Here is a 24562-nt window from a genome sequence, read left to right as displayed (position 1 = left end):
AGATCATGCCTTTTCTGACTTCTGCAAGAGCAGAGGTCTCAAGGGCTAAACCAAGCCCCAAAGTGAATACTCCTCTAAATGCAGCATTTGGATGCACAGGGAGGCTGTGGTGTCTCAGAGAATTCCACTGCTAATGCATCTCAAGGCTTTTGTTCTCTCAGAACTGGAAATGTAAATCTGAAAACAGAAAAAATTACCTCCAGTTTAATTTTGTATTGAAAAAAAATATTAACAAACAGCCTCAGTTTCCCTAGGCAACTCAAAAAAAAATGTGGTGTTTAAACCCATCAAAGCATTTTCCTACACATAAAATTGAAAAAGAAAACAAAAGGCCATTGGAAACTCTTTTCCAATTAAATTTAATTTTGGTCCAGAATCACTTCAATTGTTAAACTCTCAGAGGAATTATCAGCAACCCACACTCCACGAAGGTGGGATTGACCTTTCCCTTGACAATTCACACCTTTGGAGATTTGGTTTCCAATTAATTTTCTCCTTTCTCAGAGCAGTTCCAAAATCAGTTCTAAAATCAGTTCCAAACCCAGCCTAAGCAGTGGGGCAGGCTGGTTGTCTCTCAGCCAGCCTGGGGCTTCAAGAACGTGGTACATGGGCAGCAAACATCAGAGCCGAAGCCAGAGATGAGGTACCAAGCAGGAAGGGTGGCAAGACAGGTGAAACAAGCTCAGTTTCTATGTGAGACTTCAAGCGAAAGCAGAGACTGTTTGCAGAAATGTGTGAAATTATGAGGAAAAAAAAAAAATGGGGAAAAATAAAAGGCTGGAAGTATAAACTGTTTTAGGAGTTTCAAAATCCACTTCTCTTTCCAAGAGAGGTTAGAGAGCAAAGCCTGGAAACCTGAAAAGTGAGTAATTTAGGAAGCTCTGGTTTTGAACATGGTGATGCTCAGCCCCTGAACCAACCATGGAGAGCTCCAAGAGGGAAGGACCATTAAGGTGAATGAATGCCAAGCTGCAGCTGCAGACCCAGGCCTGCAAGGGGCTGAGCTCCCCCAAACCAGCAGGATCTACAAGCACATGGAGCCATTTCTATCAAACACCCCGTGCCCAAATGGGGAACTCCCTAGGGATGGAAAGATCAGAACAACCAAAAGTGCCCCAACCCTCTGCAGCAGTGAGTGAGAGCCATTGCCAAGGCATCCTTTGTGCACTTGACATTTATATGAGAGAAGATAAAAGAAGGAAATTTAAAACAAAGATTTCATTGCAGATTGCTACTTTCTCATTGCTTTATTATTTGTTATTTGCACATGTCAGATAACTGGACTTGCAAATAGCCTTAATTAGAAATGCAGATTACACTGGGCCAGAGCACAGTGGACACTTTCACTCCAGCAATCCTGCTGAGAAAACACATGACCAGTTTGCTAAGAAACAGACTGAAAGTCAAAGTTAGCTTCATTTTTAGTCTGTGGCCTGCTCATAATCCAGCAGCTGTGAATAATTCTTCATCCTTAAAGAATTTAATTGAAGAACTGTGTTTCCAGTAGAAACTCCCACTCAAAGAGATCTCCTTGTGGTGGTTGTATGTGTTGAGGTAGAATCAGACATGATCAATCCTGAACTTGAGAGCTGCAACCAGAAAACCAGTGTGTTGTCTCAGACCTGACAACAGGCACCAATACTTGAGAGCTTGTCTCCCACAACTGAGAGTAGCATGTCAAATAAAAGGTATTAACTTTCCTCACATCCCTTGGCTTACTTGTTTACTAACACTCCTCCTAAGAGTGGGACTTCTCCCTCTGAACTTGATGATACATCTAAGTATGATTACACAAAAGCTACCAGTTACTGGAATAAATGGTCGTTTAAAATCCTTCTGGCCATTTGATGTTTTGCAGGTGATTTCTTTGAGATTGGCTCATTGCTTCTTTTGATTTTAGCAATGCCTAAAATCCTCCATGTATTACTCGAGTTGTAACTTTTCCCAGCTGCTGCTTTGCAATCATTACCAAGTTCAGAGGCAAGCAAAAATGGGAAAAAATAAGGGATGGAAATAAGATGTTTCATGTCATCACACACACTTCATTATACAGGATCCTCACTACCAGGATGAATTCTCCAGTCCATCACCTGCTTCCAGGCAGAGCTCTTGGCTGTTCTACTCCTGGGCATCAGGTGACAGAGCTGCAAGGTAGGTCCACAAGACAATGAAGTCCAGCTAAACCTGAAGACCAAATCTGGAAAAATAGCACTAATAAAGAGCCTGTAGAAATATGTCTTTAAAAACAAACAAACAAACAAACAAAAAAAATCTTTGGATATGGATATGGGGGATATTTTTGCTGTTTTTAATGTGTGTACTAAGGTGTCTATCTGTTGTAACTTTGTTCAGTATTCACTGAAGAAATGTAAATATTTCACTAAAGACAAAGATAAAAAGTATGTAATGGGTTTCAAATAAACCATTAAACATGTGAACCTGGAAGGAAATATAGATGTACATTAAAAAAAATTGGTGTGAAGATCAAGCCTGTTCTCACAGACTCACATTTATACAGAAATCTTCATCTCCACTGGCAATGTTTTATGGGTTTGTAAGTGGCCAAAAAAAAAAAAAAAAAAAAAAGAATCAGCACTCTGCTCAAAAGGATGCTATCACAGTTACAGAAGGCCACAACTTGATCCCTGGACATGTCACAGCTGTCTTGTGTGGCCTGGGCAATCTGGTCAGATCCATTTCAAGAGGAATTAACCCTGCTGTATCTCCAGCTCCTCAGACAGATATTACAGCCCACACTGAGTTCCCACAGCAGAGGTGTAGACAATGTTTTGACGCTCTCAAGTAAGACTAAAATTCAGGGGAGACCTGGTATTCTGAGTTTATCTAATTTGCACTTGAGTTGATATAATTTTGCAGTCATGAATCAGAGTTTTAAATGTAATGGACTGAATTTTAGACCTGAACCTGGTCAATCACACCTTGTAAATGTGTCATTTAATGCAACAACTGTGAGAAGAGTTGGCAGGTGGACAGAGGGTGAGAAGAGAATTAGCAAGCCTTCTAAAAAAAGAAAAGGTACAAGACTTTCAGCACAGAAAAGAGAGCTGTGAGAGAAAGCTCAAGGATCCAAATTGGCCTTCATGCTCCAAAATACATCCCCTTCCACAAGGCTTTGAAGGAAATTTCTGACTTTGAAACTCTCCTCACTTATTTATTATCTACATTTTTTAGTCCAGGGAGGTCTGTTGAGAGGATGTTCTTGCTCCAGAGCTTGGAAAGGAAAGAACAGAGCAGGAGAAGGGAGTGCAGCGAGCACTGGAAATGCACATTTGAAATGTCATTGAAATCCTGACCTTTCTGACAGCTCCTGCTGCCCCTCGGAGCCGTGCCAGGGCCAGGACCAGCACCTTTCAGCCTCTGCACCGCCTGCAGCACAGCACCAACTTCTTATCATCACTGGCTTCTGTTTTTCTGCATCACCATGGCACCTGGGCAGATATTTTTAGGGGGGAGTGCAGGTAGAGAAAGAACCTCAGCTGCAGAGCTGCTCAGTTTAGCTTAAATGGAACTGGTCTTGTTTATTATAACTCAGTTTCAATCCAAAATCCATCAACAACTCAACTACCCCTCTCTGCTAAGTCAAAAAGTAAGGGGTTAAACATTTCTTCCCCTCAAGTCAATGAAAAAACTCTTTCTGCCTATGGTGGGAGTAAAATGCCATTAAAGTTTTCTAATACTGCTTCTAAGAAAAGGTTTGGGTGGGAAGGATAATTGTTGAGATTTTTTTTTCTGTGATATCTTACATTGACTTGCTGTCAGAACTATTGCACTGTTACAAAATATTTTCCAAAGTCTTGCAATAAACTGTAGCTGGGGATGTAAATAAAACATATAACTAAGTTTGTGACTTTCCAATTTAGAAATGCCATGAAGGCCTCAGCATTTCAGAGAAATGTATAAATTTGTACCACAGCACTTATTATCAGGTTATGAACTGATTTTATCTTTATAAGTATCTCCAATGTATATACTCTACTAAATTTCACAAATTATCAGGTCTAGGTGAGGGTTTTAAACAATGTTTTTTAGATATTTCGAGTCACTTCAGTTGCTGCAGTGGTGCTGATGCATCTTGGGTGTTTTATAGCGTCAATTTTACAAGGAGAGAATTTCATGAGAAATGAGGAAATTTTAGACACTTGGAAAATATGAGTAGCCCCAAGTTAACATCAGTGTCAGAAACATGACTTCAAAAATGTACTCAAGAAATTAAAATCTCCACTAGTAAGAGTCCAATGGATATTACATGAAATGCAAGTGGAATTGGCTATGAACAGCTGCAGAACTTCTTTACCTCAGGGTCCAGGACCATGACATTTCAATTTGCTCATGAAAATCTATCAGGACAAGGTCTCCATGGGACATCATTTAGCATTTTCAAATGTTCATTTGACAAAGTTCTGAAAAATACTTTCCAAGCTTAATCAACTGAATGTGTAGAGGAAAAATCTAAATTACACTCTAATAACTATTAATTTCAATGGACTGTGCCAGCAAACCTGCAGAGTTCTCTCTTTGAACAGGACCACGAGATAGTGGTGGTGGTAGTCATCCTGGCTGGTGATCAGTAATTCTCTTTTCCTCCTATCTGGGAGTATCCAGACCCATTTCTTTTCCAGGAGCTGTGCAGATCTCTGAAGTCTCCTCTGCCACCATCCCTGCTCCCAACATGACCCTGCAAATGAGCCCCAGCAAACATCCAAGTACGCAACTCAAGCAGGCAGACAACATCATCCTATGCAGAAACTCTAATTTCAAGGGAATGTTGAGTTTCTCCCAGCAGGAGATGCAAAACTCTTCTCTCAGCTACCAGCCACATTAATTCTACCATGCTAGAAAATCCTCCATTAGCTTCATAAATAAGAATTAGCCAACACTAAACTATCATACCCCTGTGCGTTAATATCTTTAAAATACACATGATTTTGGCTATCTTCCTGTCCCTAATCTTATATTTACTTCTAAGCTGTGATTTCAGTGTTTCAATAATTCACAAGGAAACCCAAAGTAAATCTGAGGTTTCAAACAAATTATACTATTGCATTAGTGGCATCTGTAAAAGTTTATTTTCAGCAAGATGAAAATCCAAGCATTCTTTCCCTTAGGTCTTAGTGAAGCAGGAAAGAAAGTTTACAATAATGAAGCATTTCTGCTTCAGTGTGGCTTTTCCAAAACCCCAACAACTGATATAAGGCACCTGGCCATGGATTGCCCAAGGCATCAAAGTTTCACTTCTAAAAATGAACATTAAATGTCAAAGCCACTTGATGAGGCAACTTTTTCAAATTTCCAGTCTAATATAGAACTCTGTCATTAAGGTGGCACACTTGCATAAATTTGGTCCCTAAATATTATAACCATAACAGGTATGCAGTTCTTTTTTCAGAAAGGTGACCTCAGTTGGACGACTTTTCAAAGTGTACATTCAAGCTTGTAATTCAGATATTCATGGACTTGATCTAGTGGTTGGAGTAGATGAAATAACCCTTAAACAGTAAAGGACAGTGCAAAAAACCAAAACAAACTAAGACAAAAACCTAAAAAAACCAAAGACACAAGATTCAAACAACAGGTTCTGTTACCAAGGAGAAAATATTTTTTCTCCCCATTTCACACAAAGCCAGATGTGAATGTGTTAGGGATGCTGAGAAAGGAATATTGGGTGGCAACCATCCTTAACTACGCTGGACTTGAAAAACTGGAGCAGAAAAACAGATTGAATCTAATTTTTGGCAGCCCTATGGGACTGTGTCTCCCTAAAGCTTCCTGTCCCCAGCCCTGACCTCCTCAGGGGTTTCCATTCATTTGGAAATCATGGCTAAAACAAGTGCTCGGCGCTGTAGTTTCAGCACAGAACATTAGTGATGTTTCAGTTCACCAGGCTGCATTTTGGTGGCTGTGATGGCTGGGGAGGGAACCACTGGAGCCCTCCAAAGGTTAGTCACCCTCAGCTCCAAAGGATGGGAATTCATTTCTCAGCAGCATTGCTTGAGAGAAAGTTTTGCCCCATGAAGTCAGTTGTTGGATTTTCAGACAACAGGCTCCCCACCTGGGAGGGCAGCTGCTCTCAGCACTGGTATTTTGCTCTCAGCACTGGTATTTTAACTTGTGGAGGATGGAAAACATGCTAGCAGAGAGTTTGTTTTGGCCCCACAATATAGGGATGGCTGAGCTCTGCGTCCAGCAGAAGATTGTTGTTCCAACAATGGAAAGCGGAAGGGGGGAAAGAGATGAACTCAGAGCAGGCAGCACAGCAAAGCCAAAACACACACTGCAGACATTTCTGCTGTGGTGGGATACACAGGTTAAGCCAAGTCAATGCTCTGCAAGTCTAAAAACTCACACTCCAACAAGCATCTGCCCTCGGTAGACCTGGGCAGAGCAGAGGTTTTTACTCTGGCAAAGCGACCAGTTGAGGCAAAGTGTGAGGTTTTTAATAAGTTGCTCCTAGGAAGATTTAATATCATACCTCCTCCTCTGCTGCATTCCCCTCTCACAGCCTACCCCTCCCAGGAGGCTGTGCAGAGTTAAATCATTTGGCTGCGAGACAAAGGAAGAGGAGGGTAAAGAGCAACTGAAGGAGCAGAAGATGAGAGGTGGGAAGACAACAGAGACAGAGGAGAATTCTCTCCCAGGGATGCAAGAGAGCTGCTGAGGGCAAAGATGGCAGAGAGATCACACAGGAGAAGCCACTGGCATTAGCAGGTTGTCCTCCCCCAACTCCACACCTCAGCCACAACACGAGGATGTCTGCAGCAAGGCCCTCTGGAAAACACAGGCACTCACCTGTGGCAAAACCAGAGGAGCTGCTTGTGGCTCACCTGGCTCTGGCAGTGGGAGCAAATCCAGGTGAGTGCAGCCCTGACAGATTGCAGAGGGTGTCAATGGCCAGGGGCTGTGTCCAGCTGCTGGCTCAGCTGCAGGCAGGGGAGGATTGTTGTCAAAGCAGCCCCACCGAGCAGGTCAGCACCCCTGAGCATCTGCCTGCCCCATTCCCCCGTGCAAGCACAGAACAGCAGTGCCCTTGGACTAGGGTATCCAACCTCTCCCTTCCCTAGCTGAAGCTCAAGAGAGATAATTAAAGCAGAACAGTGGGGTTTTTTCCCTTCTTCCTCTTCTAAACAAAGGGTGTGAGTTGAGCCTTAGAAATATAAATTTATTCACCCCAAACACAGAGGACAGGACTGTGTGCATTAGCACTGCACGTACTCTGGATTTTATACCTCACTTCCTTCTTTGCCTTTGCTCCCTCTCTCTCTCTCCTTCCATCCTTTCCACTGAAATCAGCCCTCCTTCTCCCCCCTCTCTCAGAACCTTCACTTTGTCCTCCATGCTGTTACCAAACCTGATCCAACATCCCAGCATCAGCTGAGCACTCAAATATACAACTGTGAATTGGATGCAAACTCAAGCCTGGGAATTCTGCATATCCTCCATGTATTTAGCTTGTATAAACAGCAGTAGATATTTCTGTCCCTTCTACACAAGCACACACATGCTCCTGCTGCTCTCAACCCTACAGGCATTCCCCAAAAGCCATCTAAAAACTATTGCAAATGCAACACCGCATGATGGCTTCTAAAAAATTAAAAAAAAAAGGAGTAAATAAAATAAAACACTAATTAAAATAAAATAAAATAAAATAAAATAAAATAAAATAAAATAAAATAGTCAAGACCTGGTGTACCTCCAGAGAGGAAAGCATCAGATCTCAGTTGGTAAATAAGATGTTACTGTGAAGCTTGTAAAGCCAACGTTATTTCTTCTTTGTAAAGGCTCTACCTGCATAACATGAAGGGGGCTCAGTGACAGACACATTAAAACACCATTAAACTGTGAAATAGAACACAGTGTGAAAATAGATTTAACCTTCACAGCATATTGATCTCTACCCCGCGCCGTGCCTAAGTTCTTGGACAACTGTTTTATAATAGGTTTTACTTATTTTCCTGTTGCTATTCTGACTTCCTCAGAGGAGGGTGTTATTTCTAAAAGCTCCTGACAGCTAAGGGAAAAGTGGGCTTGTTTCTTAGTCATCGCTCAGTGCTCAAGCCTTGCTGCTGCCAGCTGCTCCATAAACAGAAATCAGTTTTGTGCAAGTGAAGGATGGGTCTGGGCAGCAGTGATTGCAGTGGGATGGGAGGAGGAGGAAGGGGAAGCGGAAAGGGAAGAGGAGACGGGCTGTGTGCAAGGACTCTGCTGAAAAAAACTCTGCAGGATGCAGGCAACCAGGCTGAACCCGAAATGCCTCCTGGAAAGGACAGTGCCAAGATTTATTTAAGCGTGCAGGGACACGAATTCTGTTTGAGAAGATAGGTAAAATAATTGTGCACACATCTGCATATTCAGACGGGAAATCCTTCTGATGAATTGGCTGACGCGGATCACGCTGCTGCCAGCCAGTCCTTAGACTTTCACTGGGAGACAGGGATTTCTCACAGTGATGAGTTATGCCACAGGACCTCTGACCTGCCCGTCACCTCCCTCTGACCATTCATCCATCTCCCAGAGCCTTATGCTAAGAGTTCAAACCCTTTCAAATGGCCAGGTATTTTTCTTTTTCACATCAGTTCAACAAAAATGTTCCACCCATCTCTCCACTAGGATTTCCTTTCTGACCACCCCAAAATAAACTCAGCCGGAACATAGGACAGATAATGTCCAGCCACTTCCTGTAGCCCTGAACAAGGGTTTTGTAACATCCATGCAGAAAGCAGATAAATTTTTGGGGGTGTGGAAGGGTTGTATTTACGGAAATATTTCTGATGCCTTCCCCACTGTGGTCATCTGGCAAATTCTGGCTTGGCCGGAGGTCTCTAAACACATGTGAAAGGGAGGCTGAGCCCATCCATCAGATATCCCTGACATGCTGCATAGAAATCAAACCCCTACCCTGGCTGCTGGGCACGGCTGAAGCACCCCTGGAGCAGAGTGTTGGATCCGTGTAGCCAGACCTTGCCAGTAAATTAGCACCATACCAGACACGTTTGCACACACAGTTCATGGGCAATTTGCAAATTATCTGTGAGGCGGCCGTGCAACTGCCACAGAGGTCACCACTCAGCAAGGCTGTCCAGGGCTAATTTCAGAAAAACGGCATTGACTTCAGCAGGACTGGGATGGTGCTCACTGAATTTAAGGCAAATGCCCACTGAAAATCTCAGGATACTTCCCCCTCTGGTTAAGTCATCCAGTTTTCCATGATACTGAGCATTTCAGTGTAGCATGGATGCCAACCATTCCCTAAAAAATCTGCAGTCAACCATAATGTATGACAATGTTAAATTTATCTCATACACCTGAACTCTAATAACAAGGGTAACAAGTGGACAAACTCACAATCTGGCAATAGGAAGAATTATTTCTCATCAAAATTTCTGAGGCTTTTACAGGAATGTCCTGTTTTGAATTACCTTAATCCAAGTCACGCTGTGTTGATGGAAATGACTGAACATGTGAGAAAACAGTAAATAATTTTGGAAAGAGATTCCCTGTGAAGAAGCCTAACACTCTGCATGTGCAGTAGAAAAGTTGCCAAAAACTCACTCCACAGACCCCTCACTTTCTGAGCACGTTCATACCTTGCACCCAGGCACTGCCTCTGGTGGGAAGCAGCCCTGCAGAGCTTCAGAGGACAAACAAAATCCCTCAGGGCTCCTTCCCTCTGGGGAAGGAGGGAGCTGGCAAGTGGAAAATGGGTAAGAGTGACTTTTCTGTTGCATGGGGTAAGCCAGGAACAAGTGCTGGAATCATCCAGGCTCTGCTGGCACAAGCAGAACAATGCTGCCCTTTCTACTCTTAGAGCTCAATGCTGCAGTGGAGGACAGAACAAGCCCCTACTGCAGAATGTGACCTGTGCAGGAGCTCTCTCCTGACTGATTCTATGGAAAGAGGTTCATTCAGAGTGTTCTCAGCAAGCTTTTAACCTAGAAATTTTCAGAAGCCTCCAGATCTTCTGTGCTGCCCCATGCTAACCCTGGGCAGACGCGTTTTGGCTGCCTGACAGGAGCTGCATCACATCATGCTCTGGGCACAGGCACCTTCTGCTGGTTTGTGATGCAGTAAACTCACATAGTGTGGGTCTTCATAGGTCTAAATTAAAGTATTTCCTCTCTCCTCTAGAGGATCTGGGCATGGGGTCTCCTAATCCTAACACTAGCAGAATCATTTCCATGGAACACTGTGTTACTGTGAGGAATCCTCTTTCAGGGCATCACCATCCTCTCAGCCTTAGGGGCACCTAGTATATCAGCAGCAAATTTGGCCACAGTTTATCCCTTTCACACAGTTTTGAAGACTGATACAAAACCTTTGAGCTCCACAGGCATTTGATTTCAGTGCACTTCAGGTGCAGCTCATGAAGAACACTACTTTAGTACAGCATTGCAAGTGCAAAACCTCAACTGGTCATTGCTTTTTCATGCAGGGAAGTGGTTATATTTACCTACAGGAATCCTGACACTGCTTCTTTTCCCTGAGAGGAATCTACTCTTTCTCTGTGCTTTAGAGAGGGCAAACACACTCTCACCAGCACAGCAGCAGAAGTTGTTTCTATTTTTGATGATGCTGGGTCAGAAGGACAAACAATTCAGCTGTTTGACTTAAGTGCGGGGGGAAAAGAAGATTTTCACCTTTCTCTATGCTTCATCCATTCATGGACATTCCCATTCTGCTTACAGAAATTCTCCAGAAGCTTCTGTCTCACTAAACAGTGTCTTAAACAGCCCACAGCTCCTATGGATCACAGGAGGGTGGTACAACCAGTTTGCCCCACAAGCAGGACAAAATGTAAAAGCAATGCAAAAGGAAGAGGACAGCTGAGACTAGGAAAGCCTGAATCAAAATAATCCAGGCTGTTTTTTCTGCCACATACTTGCTCTGTGACCATGGGCAAATGCTCCTTCAGGAAATGGCTCAAGTTTCTCCACTTTCCCTCTGGCCTTCTGATCAAAATACCAAAATCTTCAGGGTAGCACCTGAAGTTTACTCATTGTGTTTGGATCTCAAAGTTTAATCAATTAATAAACCCATTTAACAAACCCATTTAACTGGAATCTCAAGTGCAAAGCCTGAGATGCAAACATGGCATTCAAAACCGTATTTTGAAGTAACACATGGCTATGGAAAGATGATGATAATTGTGACTGCTTACATCAAATGGTATTGCCCAAATTGGTATCATATCCTGCTCAAAAGGTCTGAACAGAAATGTCTGGGCCATCACGGTAGAGTTAAAAACAAGCCCATCGAAAATGGATAAACAATTAAAAATGTATTGAAAGAAAAAAGAAAAAAGAGAAATCATTCCTAATTAATTCCAGTGCCCTGTACAACCCCAGACTATTTGTAATCCTACAGGGAACATCTTTATTGATCTGGGGGACGCTGCAGCAGACTTCTGATGCTTATCTCAGCATAAAAATAGGCTCTTGTGATGAGCAGTGATTTAATTACATGACAATCACTGCTAACAATGCATGGTGAATACCAAAAATATGCAGAGCAAGAGTGGCAGTGATAAATGCAAGGGAATGGCATTGACTTTCAGTAAAGTCGTCTATTGCCAGAGCTGGAGGGAGACTTCACCCCCCTCCCAGCCCTTCTTCTCAGGTTGTAGCTGCTGTGTGGCTGCAGATACTCACTCTGGAACAAGCCGACCATGGGCAGACAGAAGATGGAGGGAGAAAGCAGCCAGCCATGATCAAAGCAAAATTTAGCACACAAGTCACTGAATCTAACAGGCTTTTTTTGTCTGTAGGAACATATGCTCTTTCCACTGTGCATCTCCTCTTGAAAATGAGGATGAGAGATATTCTTCACTTTGGGAGGTGGCAGTACTGAGCAAATGAAAAATATGTGGTTTAGCTGTGTACAGATTCAGGCCCATAAAATCAATTGCCCTATCCCCATATATGAAAACCCACACGTGACTATCACCTTATATGAAACCCAGACCCACACACCAAAGCAGCACAAAATCAAAAAAAAGAAAAAAATAGAAAGCTAAAACACAAGGTATCATGATAGTGAGAGATCAAAGACCAGTCAAATCCCATGTTCCACATACAGCAGCTAGGATAGAAGTAGCAGCATTTGCTCAAGAAACAGAAATAATTTGATTTGTTTCTTTTCACGTGATCTCATTGAAAAAAAATACCGAGGGTAGAAATAAATAGTGTCACTAAGACACTCCCCCTTATATTTGCTTGTTATTTACTGAGTGTGAAATTGAAGTACTCATCGGCATCTCTGAAGGTGCTGTAACATTACTGGCGAGCAGACTTTCCACTGAAGGCATTTAGGTCCTTTGGGACTGAAGGAGAATCAAGGCTGATTGTGCTTTTGGAAGTGGCAGACCCAAGTCCTTCGGTTTTATCACCTTCAGTTTGTAAATGACACTTCAACATTTAAAGTTTTATCCCATCATAAGAGTAACTTACCAAAATACGGAGATTGAGAGCAAAAAAATTCATTCTTTCATCTGCTGAAAGTCTGGTCACAACAAATCCAGCACAGAGGAGAGATTCCCAGCAAAGCAGTCCCTAGGTTCCCTAGCATAGGCTCCTTACCCAAACACATCCATCTACGCCCCAAACCACTATGGGCTGGTGGTTGGGGGAAAAGAGTGACTGAAAGTCACTCTTTAAATGTGCTGGCTGAGCCATCCTAGCAGACAATAATTAAGAGTGAGAAGCAAGATCTGTTGATCATCTAAACATGACCCTCTAAGACCCAGAACTGGATGCATGTACCCTGTCCATGAGACTGCCTCACATTCCTTCTGCAAGTCCTCAAAAGTTTAGATGGCTGGTTGCACTAGGACATCAGCACAAATTTTACACCAAGTCTTCCAGCTTTTACTTTCTTCCCCTGCAAGAGGCACACCATCATGTTCAGCCACGAGGGAATTTGCAGGTGTTCAATCCAACATGCAGGAACTGACTGGCAATGTTCATTAACGTAAAATTTAACAAGAATCACCAGCCCTCAGGTTAAAGCCACGCTGAGAATTTGAACTTGTGCCTGCCCAGGTGCTGGTGCTGTTGCAAACACTGAGATCTGGATGCCATCTCCTGCTTCCCCATGCTCAGTTTCATGATTTATGTCAAATGAGCACATCTTTCATACAAAACAAAATAATCCCCTCAATTCTCATGAAATGCTGTCTTGTTCTCAGTCAAAGCATCACAGAGAAAAGTAGATTGGAAATGCTATAATGTCAATGTCTTTATTCACTCCAACGCTATTTCTAAATTAATCATAAATATATCCTTTGCTCACATTTTCCTTGAATTACTCAATTACTGCTGAGGGTCTTCCCTTCCGAAAAACTCCCAGGCAGATACTTTGTCCCAAAATCATATTTTACCTGAGTTAATTTACCCAAATTCGAGAATGACTAAAGCACTCTTATCTGCAACAAATCAACAATAATTTGGACCATCTCAGCTTCCTTCTGAGTTAGCAACTCTTAGGATGCAGAGGAGCAGATATTCTTATCAAGCCTCTGTGAGATTTACAGGGATAGATACATCAGGGCCCTGACACAGATAACACACAATATTAAAATCAGAACAGGATTCACAAGTAACACATGGCATAGTCTCTAAAGCCAAAGCTAACACTTCCAAAACAGTCTATCAGCTTAGTTAAAGGATGGAAAATCTAAAGGTTAAAGTTTGGTTAGAATGTATTTTGTCAATCTTTCAATTAAGGTATCAGAGAAGCCAAACTCCATCCTGGTGTGAACCTACTGGTCTGATGGGAAAATAACTCCAGTCCCACTTACGGCAATGCCTGCAGAATCAGGCCCACCAAATTAAAAATATAAAATAAAACATAGCCCCATATAGAGCACAGGAAATTAAAAAGCAAGCCTCTGTTTCCTAGTGAGACAGCCCAGTTCAGGGAGTTGTTGTACTCTTACCCCAGGCAGGGAATTAGCAGCAGCCAGTTTAATTTCTAGGGGAGAACCTTGCCCAGGGATGCTGGTCTGCTGGGCAGGGCTCCCCAGTGAGATCCCTGGGTGGCAGGACAAAGCCTGAGCTCTCCTCTGCTTTGTGGCTGGCTCAGGAGGTGACTGAGGGGGAAGCAGAGCTGTGGCTGAAGGTTAAAATCAGAGACTTTCAAGCAGAGAAAAAGGAAAGGTGTGTGGCATTTCCAGCTGTGCTTTACTCAGTTATTTGCTTGCTTCCCACAAAGTGTGTTTCAGTGACTGACTTTTACTAACAATCATCCATAGGGAAGCCAAGTCCTCAGTCCTAGTCATTAATATTCCAAAAAACCAAACCTTCAGCAGCACCTCATGTTTGGGCAAATGTGAGTAAATATTGCACTTACACATACATGTCAAACCCAGTTATCCATACACTGCATCATTAGTGGACATGCTTCATGTTCCCTTATCTCCACAATTCAACAATCAAAAAAATCCAAAGTTAGGCTGGAACTTCTGAATGCTTTCTGCTCTTAGAGGCTTTAGACTGCAAATGCCCTGAAACAAGTACCTTCAAGTAAAAATGTAAATTTTTAATTTCACTTATACATTAAATAGATTAAAAATGTAAAACCTGAAAATTTGCATGGGGAAATGAACACAGAGGGATAGTCTTGCTTTAAAAATCTAATCACAAATCTGAATATCAGAGTTTGATAAGTGGAATGTGCAGTAAGAATACATAACACTCCTTTTCTTGAAGTAGAGCCTAAGAAATCCCACTAAAGAGTTGTAGGCAGGTGAGATGAGGCTTCACCTCATTTCCTGCTGCAACAGGAGACGCACTTACACTCCATGCAAACTCCAGTGTGAATTGTTACACTGCACTGCCAAGGGATGTCCTTGCTTACCTAGTCAGATACTAAATGTCATAGCACAGCATTTTGCAAAGAATGTGAAACATATATCCTAATCCAGACAAATTAAAAGCATCAGCTTAACCTCAAATGTTTATTGCATTTAAAACAGCATTTATCAAAACAAAGAGCTCATCACAACATATATAGGTACTGGGCCATCCAAATCCCTTCATTTGGTATGTCTCCAGCAAAACAATTAACACAAATTATTCTGCAACCCAACATATGTACACCAAAAAAAAAAAAAAAAAAAAAAAGAAAGAAAGAAAAGAAAAAAAAAAAAAAGGAAAAAGAAAAAGGTATCACCCTGTATCCTGAACAGAAATCAATTCCACGTGGAAAAACCCAAAGAAAAACCTCCCAAACTACTAAGGTATCAATCTGAATTTCTGAATAAATAAACAGTTTTTCCTGCAGTTGAATGTTTTCACTCAAATCAGCGATCAGATCCCACACGCCTGCTTAAATATGCCTGACTTTGGTCCTTACAAAATGACAAGATTACAGTATGATAAACCAGATGATAGTTTGAAGCGAGACAATGAGGTATTGTTTACAGAGAAGATTGAGAAACTGGTTTAACAAAAGGGTTCCGTGGACATCTATTGTATGTACAAGAAGGAGATTTACTGGAGATTTTGTAATTTCTACAAGGCTCTTTCCAACCAGCTTCATTAAGTTGAAGTAAATCAAATCATGCAGAGATCTGGCTCAGCCAGAGAGACATGCCGGGAAAGATACAAAATGAAGAAGAACAGACGCGAGATGATAAGCTTTAGAATCTTTGGCATTTTTCATAAACATTTTCAAGGTTTTTAAATCTGTATATTCACCCATTTTCCCCCACACACTCGCCTATAAATACATTATACATGTACTCTTTATATACAACTCTGTATATGCATGGGTACACAAGCACACGTGCAAACAAAAAGGCATTTTTGTGGCTTTTTAAACCAGGATAATCTTTCCTCAATCCTTCCATTTGCAGCTACACACAGCTTTGCATAAGCAAAATACATTCTTTAGCCAATCAAGTGTATGAAAATGTGCCTGTCCTTATTCAAAGGCACAGTGGGACTTCAAAAAATAAACTTATGAAAAACTACTGAATCGGGCTAATAACCCAGTGGAAGATACTCTGCTGTTAGTTTTCCTTCTTCAAATTCCTGGAACAAGCCCACAAGATTGTGCTATAGAGCCACACACACAACTCCATCTGGATCACCAATCCATAAGAAAGTTTTAACCATTTTACTTTTTATTAGATGACTCAAAGATTTTTTTTTTTTTTAAATAATCCTATATCTCAGGTTTCTGTATGTATTTGTACTGTCAATTACCCCAGGGAATGCTGGTGGTAATCCCTGCCTGGGAATCACAAGGAACAAATCCAGCTCTCGTGCTACCAATGACTTGTGGTGACAAGTCACTCCCAAAATATCCCACAGCACCTAAAGGACCGAGGGCTGCAGTATCACCAAAATTAAGCAGGTTTTACATGATTCTGTGTTTTAGTTTCCCCAGTCAAACAACCTGACTAATGCTGGTTTTCTGAAATACATAAAGCAAATGCACAATTGCTAAAAGATTGGTAAGCAAGCAAAAAATCACATTCTCCACAGAACACAAAATGGGGTCCTTTCTTCTGTCTTTCCATTGCCATTTCCACTTGACTTCACTTTTGGGTCCTCTCCTTGTGAACCACCAGGAAAGACTGCAAGAAGATATCAGTGGTAGACCAAAGCCTGCACACTTTTGCACAACAACTTCTTTGGGCACGTGCTCTCTTTCTGCACAAGCACTTGTCTCTTTAAGGCTATAAAGTGTTGTTTTGTTTATTTTTTTTCCTCTAGGATCTGTAGTGTTGACCCCTCTGGATTTAGACAGGAAAACAACAGCTATGCTGAAAATATCTGATGAGATAGAATTATAAAAAGCAAGCCAACAGAGTCTTTTCAGGTCACTGAGTTAGCCTTTTCTCTTAATCCTTTCATGGCATAAGGTTTTCATGCATCCATTGCCAGCAATGGATCTCTGATAATTCCAGTATACAAAGAGTTAACCACAGGCTGGGCTTAAAAAAAAAAAAAAAAAAGAAGAAGAAAAGGGAAAAAAAAAAGGAAAAAGGAGAACCCACAAGTGCTGGATGAAATACTGAGATACTGTTGGAGCTCCTAGCTCTTTCTGCTAATTATGATAAAAAACTTTTTAAAATGTACACTGCTTGAACAGAAGATGGGTATCAAAGACTCGTTAATTCAGAGCTTAAACCTTTCTAGGCACAGTGATTTAACTCAGAAAAGAATAGCTTTCATATCTTAATGTAAATCTGTTGGATATGTTAAAAACTGGTTCAGAGCATCTCCTCACATCAGCTCAGCTGATCTGCTACACTGCAGAATTATCTGTTCCTACATAACACAGGGAGTGCTGCCACATCCAGCCTTGTCTCTGCAATCAAAGGGGGAAAAAAAAAGAAAAAGAAAAGGTGCAGTTGCACCATCCTCTCCCATTCTCCTCCCCATACCACAAAATAATTCACATTTCACTTTGCTCTTTTTTGGGGTTCCGTGCCAAAAAGACAACCCAGGAAAGAAACCCAAGATAGGTGTTTATCAAAAACCACATCTTCCAAGGAAGAGAAAGTCCATGGCAGTGACTCTAGTGTTGATCTGGAGCAAGGAGGGGAGGGGTACAGAGTGTGCACACGTGTGCAGGGAGGGAGGTGCTGCATTCCCAATCCCTGCTGCATCCTAGAGCGCGCTCCGCTTCTTCCTGATGGGGCTGGAGCTGCTGGATGGTTTCAATTCAGCCTGCTGCACCTGTAAAAACAAACAGGCATGACGTTTGCACTTAGGTAACTCTAGCCCACTGCAGTGTGTGTTAATGGCTCCCCCAGGACAAGCCCAGGGAAACTAAGGAAGGTTCAAAAGTAATGAATCATTTTCTAAACACAGGAACATGGGGGATTAATTGCAGGAAGGATTTGAGAAGTCATGCATCATTTCTTGAAACAAAAATATTAAAAGCAGATTTTTTCTAATGAGGTACATGGGGTTCTACCTGATTTCAGCAATCTTTTGGGTTTGTTTTGGTTTGGGAGTTGTTTTTCTTATCTTTCTGGCATTAACCTATTAGTTTAATAAACTTCTCTCAGGAGTCTCAATTCAAGTGGATCCCAATAGACAGTAAGATGACAGTTGTCAAAACCATACACAGACCCTGGGATGCTGAAATACTTAATTTCAAAAAAGGAAAGTATTCTCCCAAACAGAACCTGGACAAAGCTACCTCCACCATTCAAAACAAATTAATACACAATATAATGATTAAAACATGTGTGGTGAACTGTCAAGGATGGTGTAACCTCCAAATTGTCTGTTGTGTGAGACAAAAGTATTCCCACTGAAATCATGGGGAAAATTTGGCTGAAAGTGCCATCTTTGTCACTCCTCCTCTGTCTTTTGTCCAACACATGTGGTTGTAAATGGGTACTGTACAGACAGGAGTAATTTCTAATTCACTGCAACACCCCAGTGAAATGCTGATGCATTGATAGCACATAAAACAAAGCAGACAGAAGGACTTGGAGCTTCCGTGGATGACTTGTCCCTAAAATGTGTGGTTGTCACTATTTTCAGCACAGGTGGAAAACTCCAAGGTTTGCCCCATCCAGGGAACTTTTATCATTCCTCCCATAGAAAGTGGTGATCATTTTCCTTGGAGAGCTCAAAGGATCCCAATATGATAGAAACCACTCAAGGAAATGTTGTAAGTATAAATGTTAAATAAAGCATAAATAGAAAAGCAGCTTATCTTTAAACATAAACACTTAAAGGGCATATGCAAACCATCACTGCAAATCCAGTGGCCTCTACAAGAGCAATGACGACAAATAAAAATACACTGAAGCTTAATGGTTCTATGATTGCTTAGTATTTTTCCTCCCACCAGTCCATGGTGAGATTTCTTTCCAGTTATTAATGCTGCCACCAACCAGTCTGGTGGCCTCTTGAGATAAATGTCACCAGAAGCTTTTTCCAACTTTGCTTCAACCAGATGTCTCAACACTGCACGTGAGCAATTCAGTTTCTGTCTCCAACAGCACAAAGTCACTACAGGTGAAACTGTGATCCCCTTAAAGTCACTACAGGTGAGACTGTGATCCCTTATTCCCAGTGAGCAGCACCTCACAGGGAAAGTGCCACAATTCACAGAGAAAGGTACGATGTCAGAGGGATCCTGGGCATCAGGATCAGGGCCTGGGGACACAGATTCCAGTTAGTGAAAACAAAAGAATGAATCCTTTATAGTGTGTGGCTTCATTACCCAGCAAGACTATTTTCCCTCCTCCAAGAGAAATAAACAGATCTTGACATTCGAAAGGATTTATTGTTCAAATAATTTCCAGGAAGATAGGCGAGATTGCTGAAGACAATGTTGTTGTTTCAAAGAAATGGGAGAAGAGACAAGACTTGACTGAAACTGAGGGAGGATAGATTCCGGTTAGATTAAAACTTATAATTCCATAATGGTAGAAGATTGATCTGATCGACTGTAGAGTATTTTAAACACATGTCAGGGTTTTCTTTAAAGAAAAAGATGAGCAGGGCATTGTCCAAGGGAGGCCTGGAGCTCAAGCACAATGTCACAGAAATAATTCCCCCCATTCCTCCCCCTATCTTGAGAAAAAGGAGAATTCAGCAAATCCTTTTGGATGGTTATCTCTATCAAAGAGACTATTTTTCTCCTCCCTCTGTACAAATACCAGAGCAAAAAGGTGACGAAAACCATAGCTCAGTAACCACGCTGAGTGATTTTCCAGATCATTTTTAAGTAGGTCTTTTCAGGATAATTTTTCCGCAATCATTTTATCCTTCTGACAAAGGATTTTGGCTCCCCTCTCTTCTAACACTCTCTCCCCCTCCCTTTGTGGATTTTCCCCAGATTCCTTATCTGTGTTATTCAAAAGCCTTTGGCATTGTATTCCCAAACGGAGCATCCAGCCGCTCTCAGTGTCACTCCTTGCCTCTGTTGGCCATGGCCATTCATTACTTACCTTTTGAACATCAGATGGTACCCTGGAGAGGAAATCTAGTAGCTCATTATTGTCGATGGCATAGGGATTTCTAAGCTTCTTAGTAAATTTATTTATGCCTAGGATAAAAAAAAAAAAAAAAATTAAAAAAAAAATCAAGGCAAACAAAATAATACAAGCCTTTTCTACTCCCTTCCTCTAAATTCATTCAGGCAAGGTGAAAAAGGGAAAGGGAATTCACAAGTAAAAATTAGTGTGAAAACAGTGCCTCAGACTTAAAGCCACACACATGTTCCCTGTCACGTGGAATCACTCACAAGTGCTTCCTGGAGGAAGTAGAGGACATTATGGATAAAGGTATTTCTCTACTTTGGAGATCGTGTGCCGCCAACAACGTGGTGAAAAGAGATTGAAGCAAGAATTCATAGTGGGGGATACTACAGGGAGAATACACACACTGAAAACCAAGTGTGATGTTAAATCTGCTACCCTACATGACCAACTGGAAGGGTATGAAAGTAATTGGGGAAAAGACTTTTTTTCTTTCTATCCCTACAGAAAATTAAAGCTTTCCTTCCCCATCCCTCATGGCTTATCCCATTTTTGCAGAGCCACACTGGCCAAACTGCCCATATTATGATACTGTGGGACAATGTAAAGCCTTATTACGAGATTTACTTTAGTTTGATCTTTGTGTGAATAATTAGGCTTAACTGCAGAAATAGCAGTCCATCTCCACGGACTTAGTAAAGCTTCATTTGGCAGAGGTGGTCCCTAGTCTGGACAGAAGATCCATGGGACTGTAATGTTCATTTTATTGTGAAGTTCATAAGGTCTTCTGGGTGAAGAAAATCAGCAAACCCATTTGAAAGAATAGCAAAAAAATTCAAATGTTGGTTGCCTCTGAGGATCATAATACAGCATTCAATTCCATCATGCCCCTGTACAAAATCTCATAGTGGTTTCCCTGGAAGTGATTTCAAATGTGCTGGCTGCTCCAGCCTTCTCCTCTCCCTGAAATGTACCTGCTTCACATCTGAGATGCAGCTTTTAAGTCATATACTTGTAGCAAAATGACAACACAATTTTCTGTGTACCTGATTTTTAAAAAACAGAAAATACCATAAGGTCTTTTGAGGCCTTGCCACAGGGTAGTTGTTTAACATGTATCATATTTGAAGGCCCTGTCACTCTAGATGATGTTGAACGGATGTATAGTTTTCATGTACTCGCCATGTCTTCCATACAAGAACAACAATATTTTGTTACTGAACTTTTTACTCCCAGCAATTTCTCCCCTTTCTTTTTGCCCTTTCTTTTGTTTGATTTAATCCTTTATTTCTTTGTTGCTGTTGCCCAAGAATGGCTGGTTTTTTAATGCCACCTTCTCATTCCCTCCCTTTTGCTACACCCAAGACAGCAGCTGATGGCTCAGGCACAGGGGTGATGGGGGTCCCTACAAGGGTCCCTAAAACTCAGAGCTAGATCAGGGCTGAGATTATGCAGGTCAGTGAGGATTTACCTACACTATGTTCTCCACACCTTTCTACCTCAAGGCTGAGATAAAAGCTAGCACCCTAAATAAGACAGGAGGCCATTAGGAGATGTAGAAAGTGTTTGGCACCTGGAATCATAAAATTGTTTGGAGGATGTCTTAAAAAACATCTCAGTCCAGCCCCCTGCCACAGGCAGGACATCTTCCACTCGACCAGACTGTTCCAGGCCCTGTCCAACCAATCCTTGGATACTTCCAGGGATGGGGCTTCTCTGTGCACACTGTGACAGAGCCTCACCACCCTCACAAGAAATAATTTCTTCCTCATATCTAATCTAGACCTGCCCTCTTTGTGTTTAAAGCCAGTCCCCTTAGTCCTATGCCCTTGAATGCCATCTCCTGTGAAAAATGATCTCACATTTCTTCATAACACCACCAGGAAAGTTTTACTTTTTAAAAGCTCCTCTTTTAGTTCATTATGTATCTTCATACAAATACTTTCTGTACTTTCTGACCCATGACAAAAGGAGATGCTCAATGTTTCCCACTGGGCACAGCCTGTCCTGACTGCCAGGATACTCAGACCCAAAAGGCTCCCAGGGTCCAAATCTACATGGTCCAGCTCTGCAAACACATCTTGTCCACTTCCTACCATTTCCCAGCTGGAGGGTTCCAACACCAGGAATATAATTACTTTCCTGCAGAAGAATAATAATACTGAAAGTAGCTTATCTAGGCTAATGTTCTTCTTGTGGTGCTGTTGGAAACTTATAAAGAACCCTAAGAAAAGCAAATTATCGGATAACCCGGGGGGGAAATGGTAATTTTAAGAAGTTCATAACATCTTTATTCACCACTAAGCAACAGCACTTGTTTGTCTGTGTAACAGGTCATTTAAAGCTTGTTTGATTTCACTCTGTAGACGTATATTGTATTTATCTCATAGAAATGAGACACAGTGGAGTACTTACCCCAGATTAAAACAATGTACCTCAGTGGTATAAAATACAAAATAACTGTTGCTGCTGCCAGGACCAAGCAAGCCAGGACAGAGAGGAAAGGCACCGTCCAGTTGAATGTGCTGAAAGGAAAAAACACAATCCCTCTCAACATTTCTATTCTTGGACACCGTCTGTGCTCTGCTACCCAATAATAATTTAATAACCCCTTTGCAGTGCTCAGTGCAGTCAGATATGCTGTAAATGGCAGGCCCTTTGGAAGGTGGATAAGTACATTCCTACATCTGGATGCTAGAATGACTGAGGAAGGTATCTGAGAGGCAGGTATCACAATAAGGAAAGAGAAGAGGAGCCCTGGGGAGCTCAGTGAAGTTGTCAGACATGTAAGTGAGTTGGTTTTTCGCATTTTTTGCTTCTTCTTCTATGTGTGGCACTTGTTGCACATCTCTGCTGGCCAGTCAGCTCTCTGTTATTGATGAGCAGATTATCTGATCTGGAGATGGGGCTGAGCCATCTCCACTGGGTCACAGTGGAGGTGACACGAGGTGTGTGTCCAGTGCACAACCCAGGCGTGGCAGGTAGCCAGAGTCAAACCCAGCAAATAACTTGCATTGGATTAATTGGGATGCCAAACTGTGAAAAAGCACTTCGAGTAATTTCTCTGTATAACATTAGCACCATAGTATTCTATAAATATCTGTCTATATATATATATACATTTTGTCCTGCATCTTTACATTTTCAGCAATTCTTTACTACACTGAGCATAGAAGGCTGGCTTGGATAAGCTGTAATAACCTAGCAGCAGCCCAAGCTTCTTCCAACAATCCACATTGGATTTTTCCCAAGAGGAGCACTCTTGAAAGGCTCAGTTACTACAGCATTTTAGACTTTGGGCACACTGTAGTGAAAAACAGGATTTTATTTCACTCAGACCTCTCTCATCTGCAAGCCAATGATGGACTGAAGGTGAGAAGACAGTGCTACCACATCTATGAAATGACTTTGTCCCCCTATGCTGCTCTAAGACATAACCCTATGCCCTGCACCAAATGCTGAGACACCTGGACTACAAGGATGCCCATTAGTCCACAGGTGGATTTATGGATCTGGGCATCTCTGTTTCACACAATCTGCCTGCTAACTTCATCATATCACAATGATGGGGAGTAGGAAGAAGAGAGAATGAATCTGGACCACTTATCAGGCTATAAAACAAGACAAACTTCCCTTGACAGATAAAATTAATAGGACGCTTCAAGAATTACATTTAAGCTTCAATAGACGTATTAAATATTAAGTAAAAATAGGTGGGAGAGGACCCATCATTATCAATCAATGTAGCTTAAGTTAAAGCAAAAAAAAAAATAGCAAAACAGCTCAATTGAGTTGAACTATGAAAACTCCCTGTGATTGTGTAACTGGAGTGACAGACGGAAACTGTAGCACAATTCAGTCTGTCACTTACAAAAAAAACTTTGATAGCAATTTTTTAATGGCACATCACTGCTGAGCTACAACAGAATCCTTCTGAAATTACATTGGGCATCCACATTAATACCCAACGTATTCTTTAAGACCATTGTTACCAAAATGAATACAAGAATTAATAGTGTTTAAGTGCTTTGAGTCTTCCTGCCATGCAGCTGGGCAGAACAGTGCCCTGTTCATGGACTGGAATACATCTTTGGGCCACTTCCACCCCAGCTGGGGTGTCCAGCATAGCACATGTGGTTGCTGTATTTTTAGCTTGAACCCAGCTCCTCATTAAAGTGAGGCTCGGTCACAAACCATCACTTTGTGTTCAAAACAGACAACAATATGGATCAATTAAGTTCCAACAAAGACTGAGTTATAAAAGGTCTGTGTGTGTTTGTGTGTGGGATTTTCTTTTTTTTTTTTTCAGGCTCTTCACCTCCCTCCTTTGTGAGGTCAGGAATACCCTCCCTTTGGGCTTCCTCGAGGCACCAGCAGGAAGCAGACAGCTCAAAATGGCAAAGACAGAAGAAGATCAATGTGTTGGCCAGGGACACAAGTGACTGGTAACCCCAAGAGCCAGGTCAGGATGGAGAGGGCGTGGGAAAGGCAACACTGACCATTAGTGCCCACTTTTTGTGGTGGCACTACAAAGAAGTGCCTGATGCTTCTGGGACCACATCTTCAAGCAGTATCCGTGGCACCCATGACTCC

At 41.8% G+C, this 24562-nt stretch overlaps 1 protein-coding gene across 2 annotated transcripts in view; it reads right to left on the bottom strand.

Annotated features, from left to right (window-relative positions):
• Window positions 1-15482: 15482 nt before the first annotated feature.
• MCTP2 (multiple C2 and transmembrane domain containing 2) overlaps window positions 15483-24562 on the bottom strand; it is a 117755-nt gene continuing 108675 nt past the window's right edge. For both annotated transcript variants that reach the window (XM_021537921.3, XM_021537922.3), the window contains 3 exons: window positions 22385-22494; window positions 19940-20037; window positions 15483-17702 (listed from right to left, as the gene is read on the bottom strand). In XM_021537921.3, the coding sequence (XP_021393596.1) occupies window positions 17634-17702; window positions 19940-20037; window positions 22385-22494 (277 nt within the window). In that variant the 3' untranslated portion in view covers window positions 15483-17633. The remainder of the gene's footprint in view (window positions 17703-19939; window positions 20038-22384; window positions 22495-24562) is intronic.

Source organism: Lonchura striata, chromosome 11, assembly GCF_046129695.1.
Source record: "Lonchura striata isolate bLonStr1 chromosome 11, bLonStr1.mat, whole genome shotgun sequence".
NCBI classification, from domain to species: Eukaryota; Metazoa; Chordata; class Aves; order Passeriformes; family Estrildidae; genus Lonchura; species Lonchura striata.
This window is presented reverse-complemented; position numbering and strand designations above follow the sequence as displayed.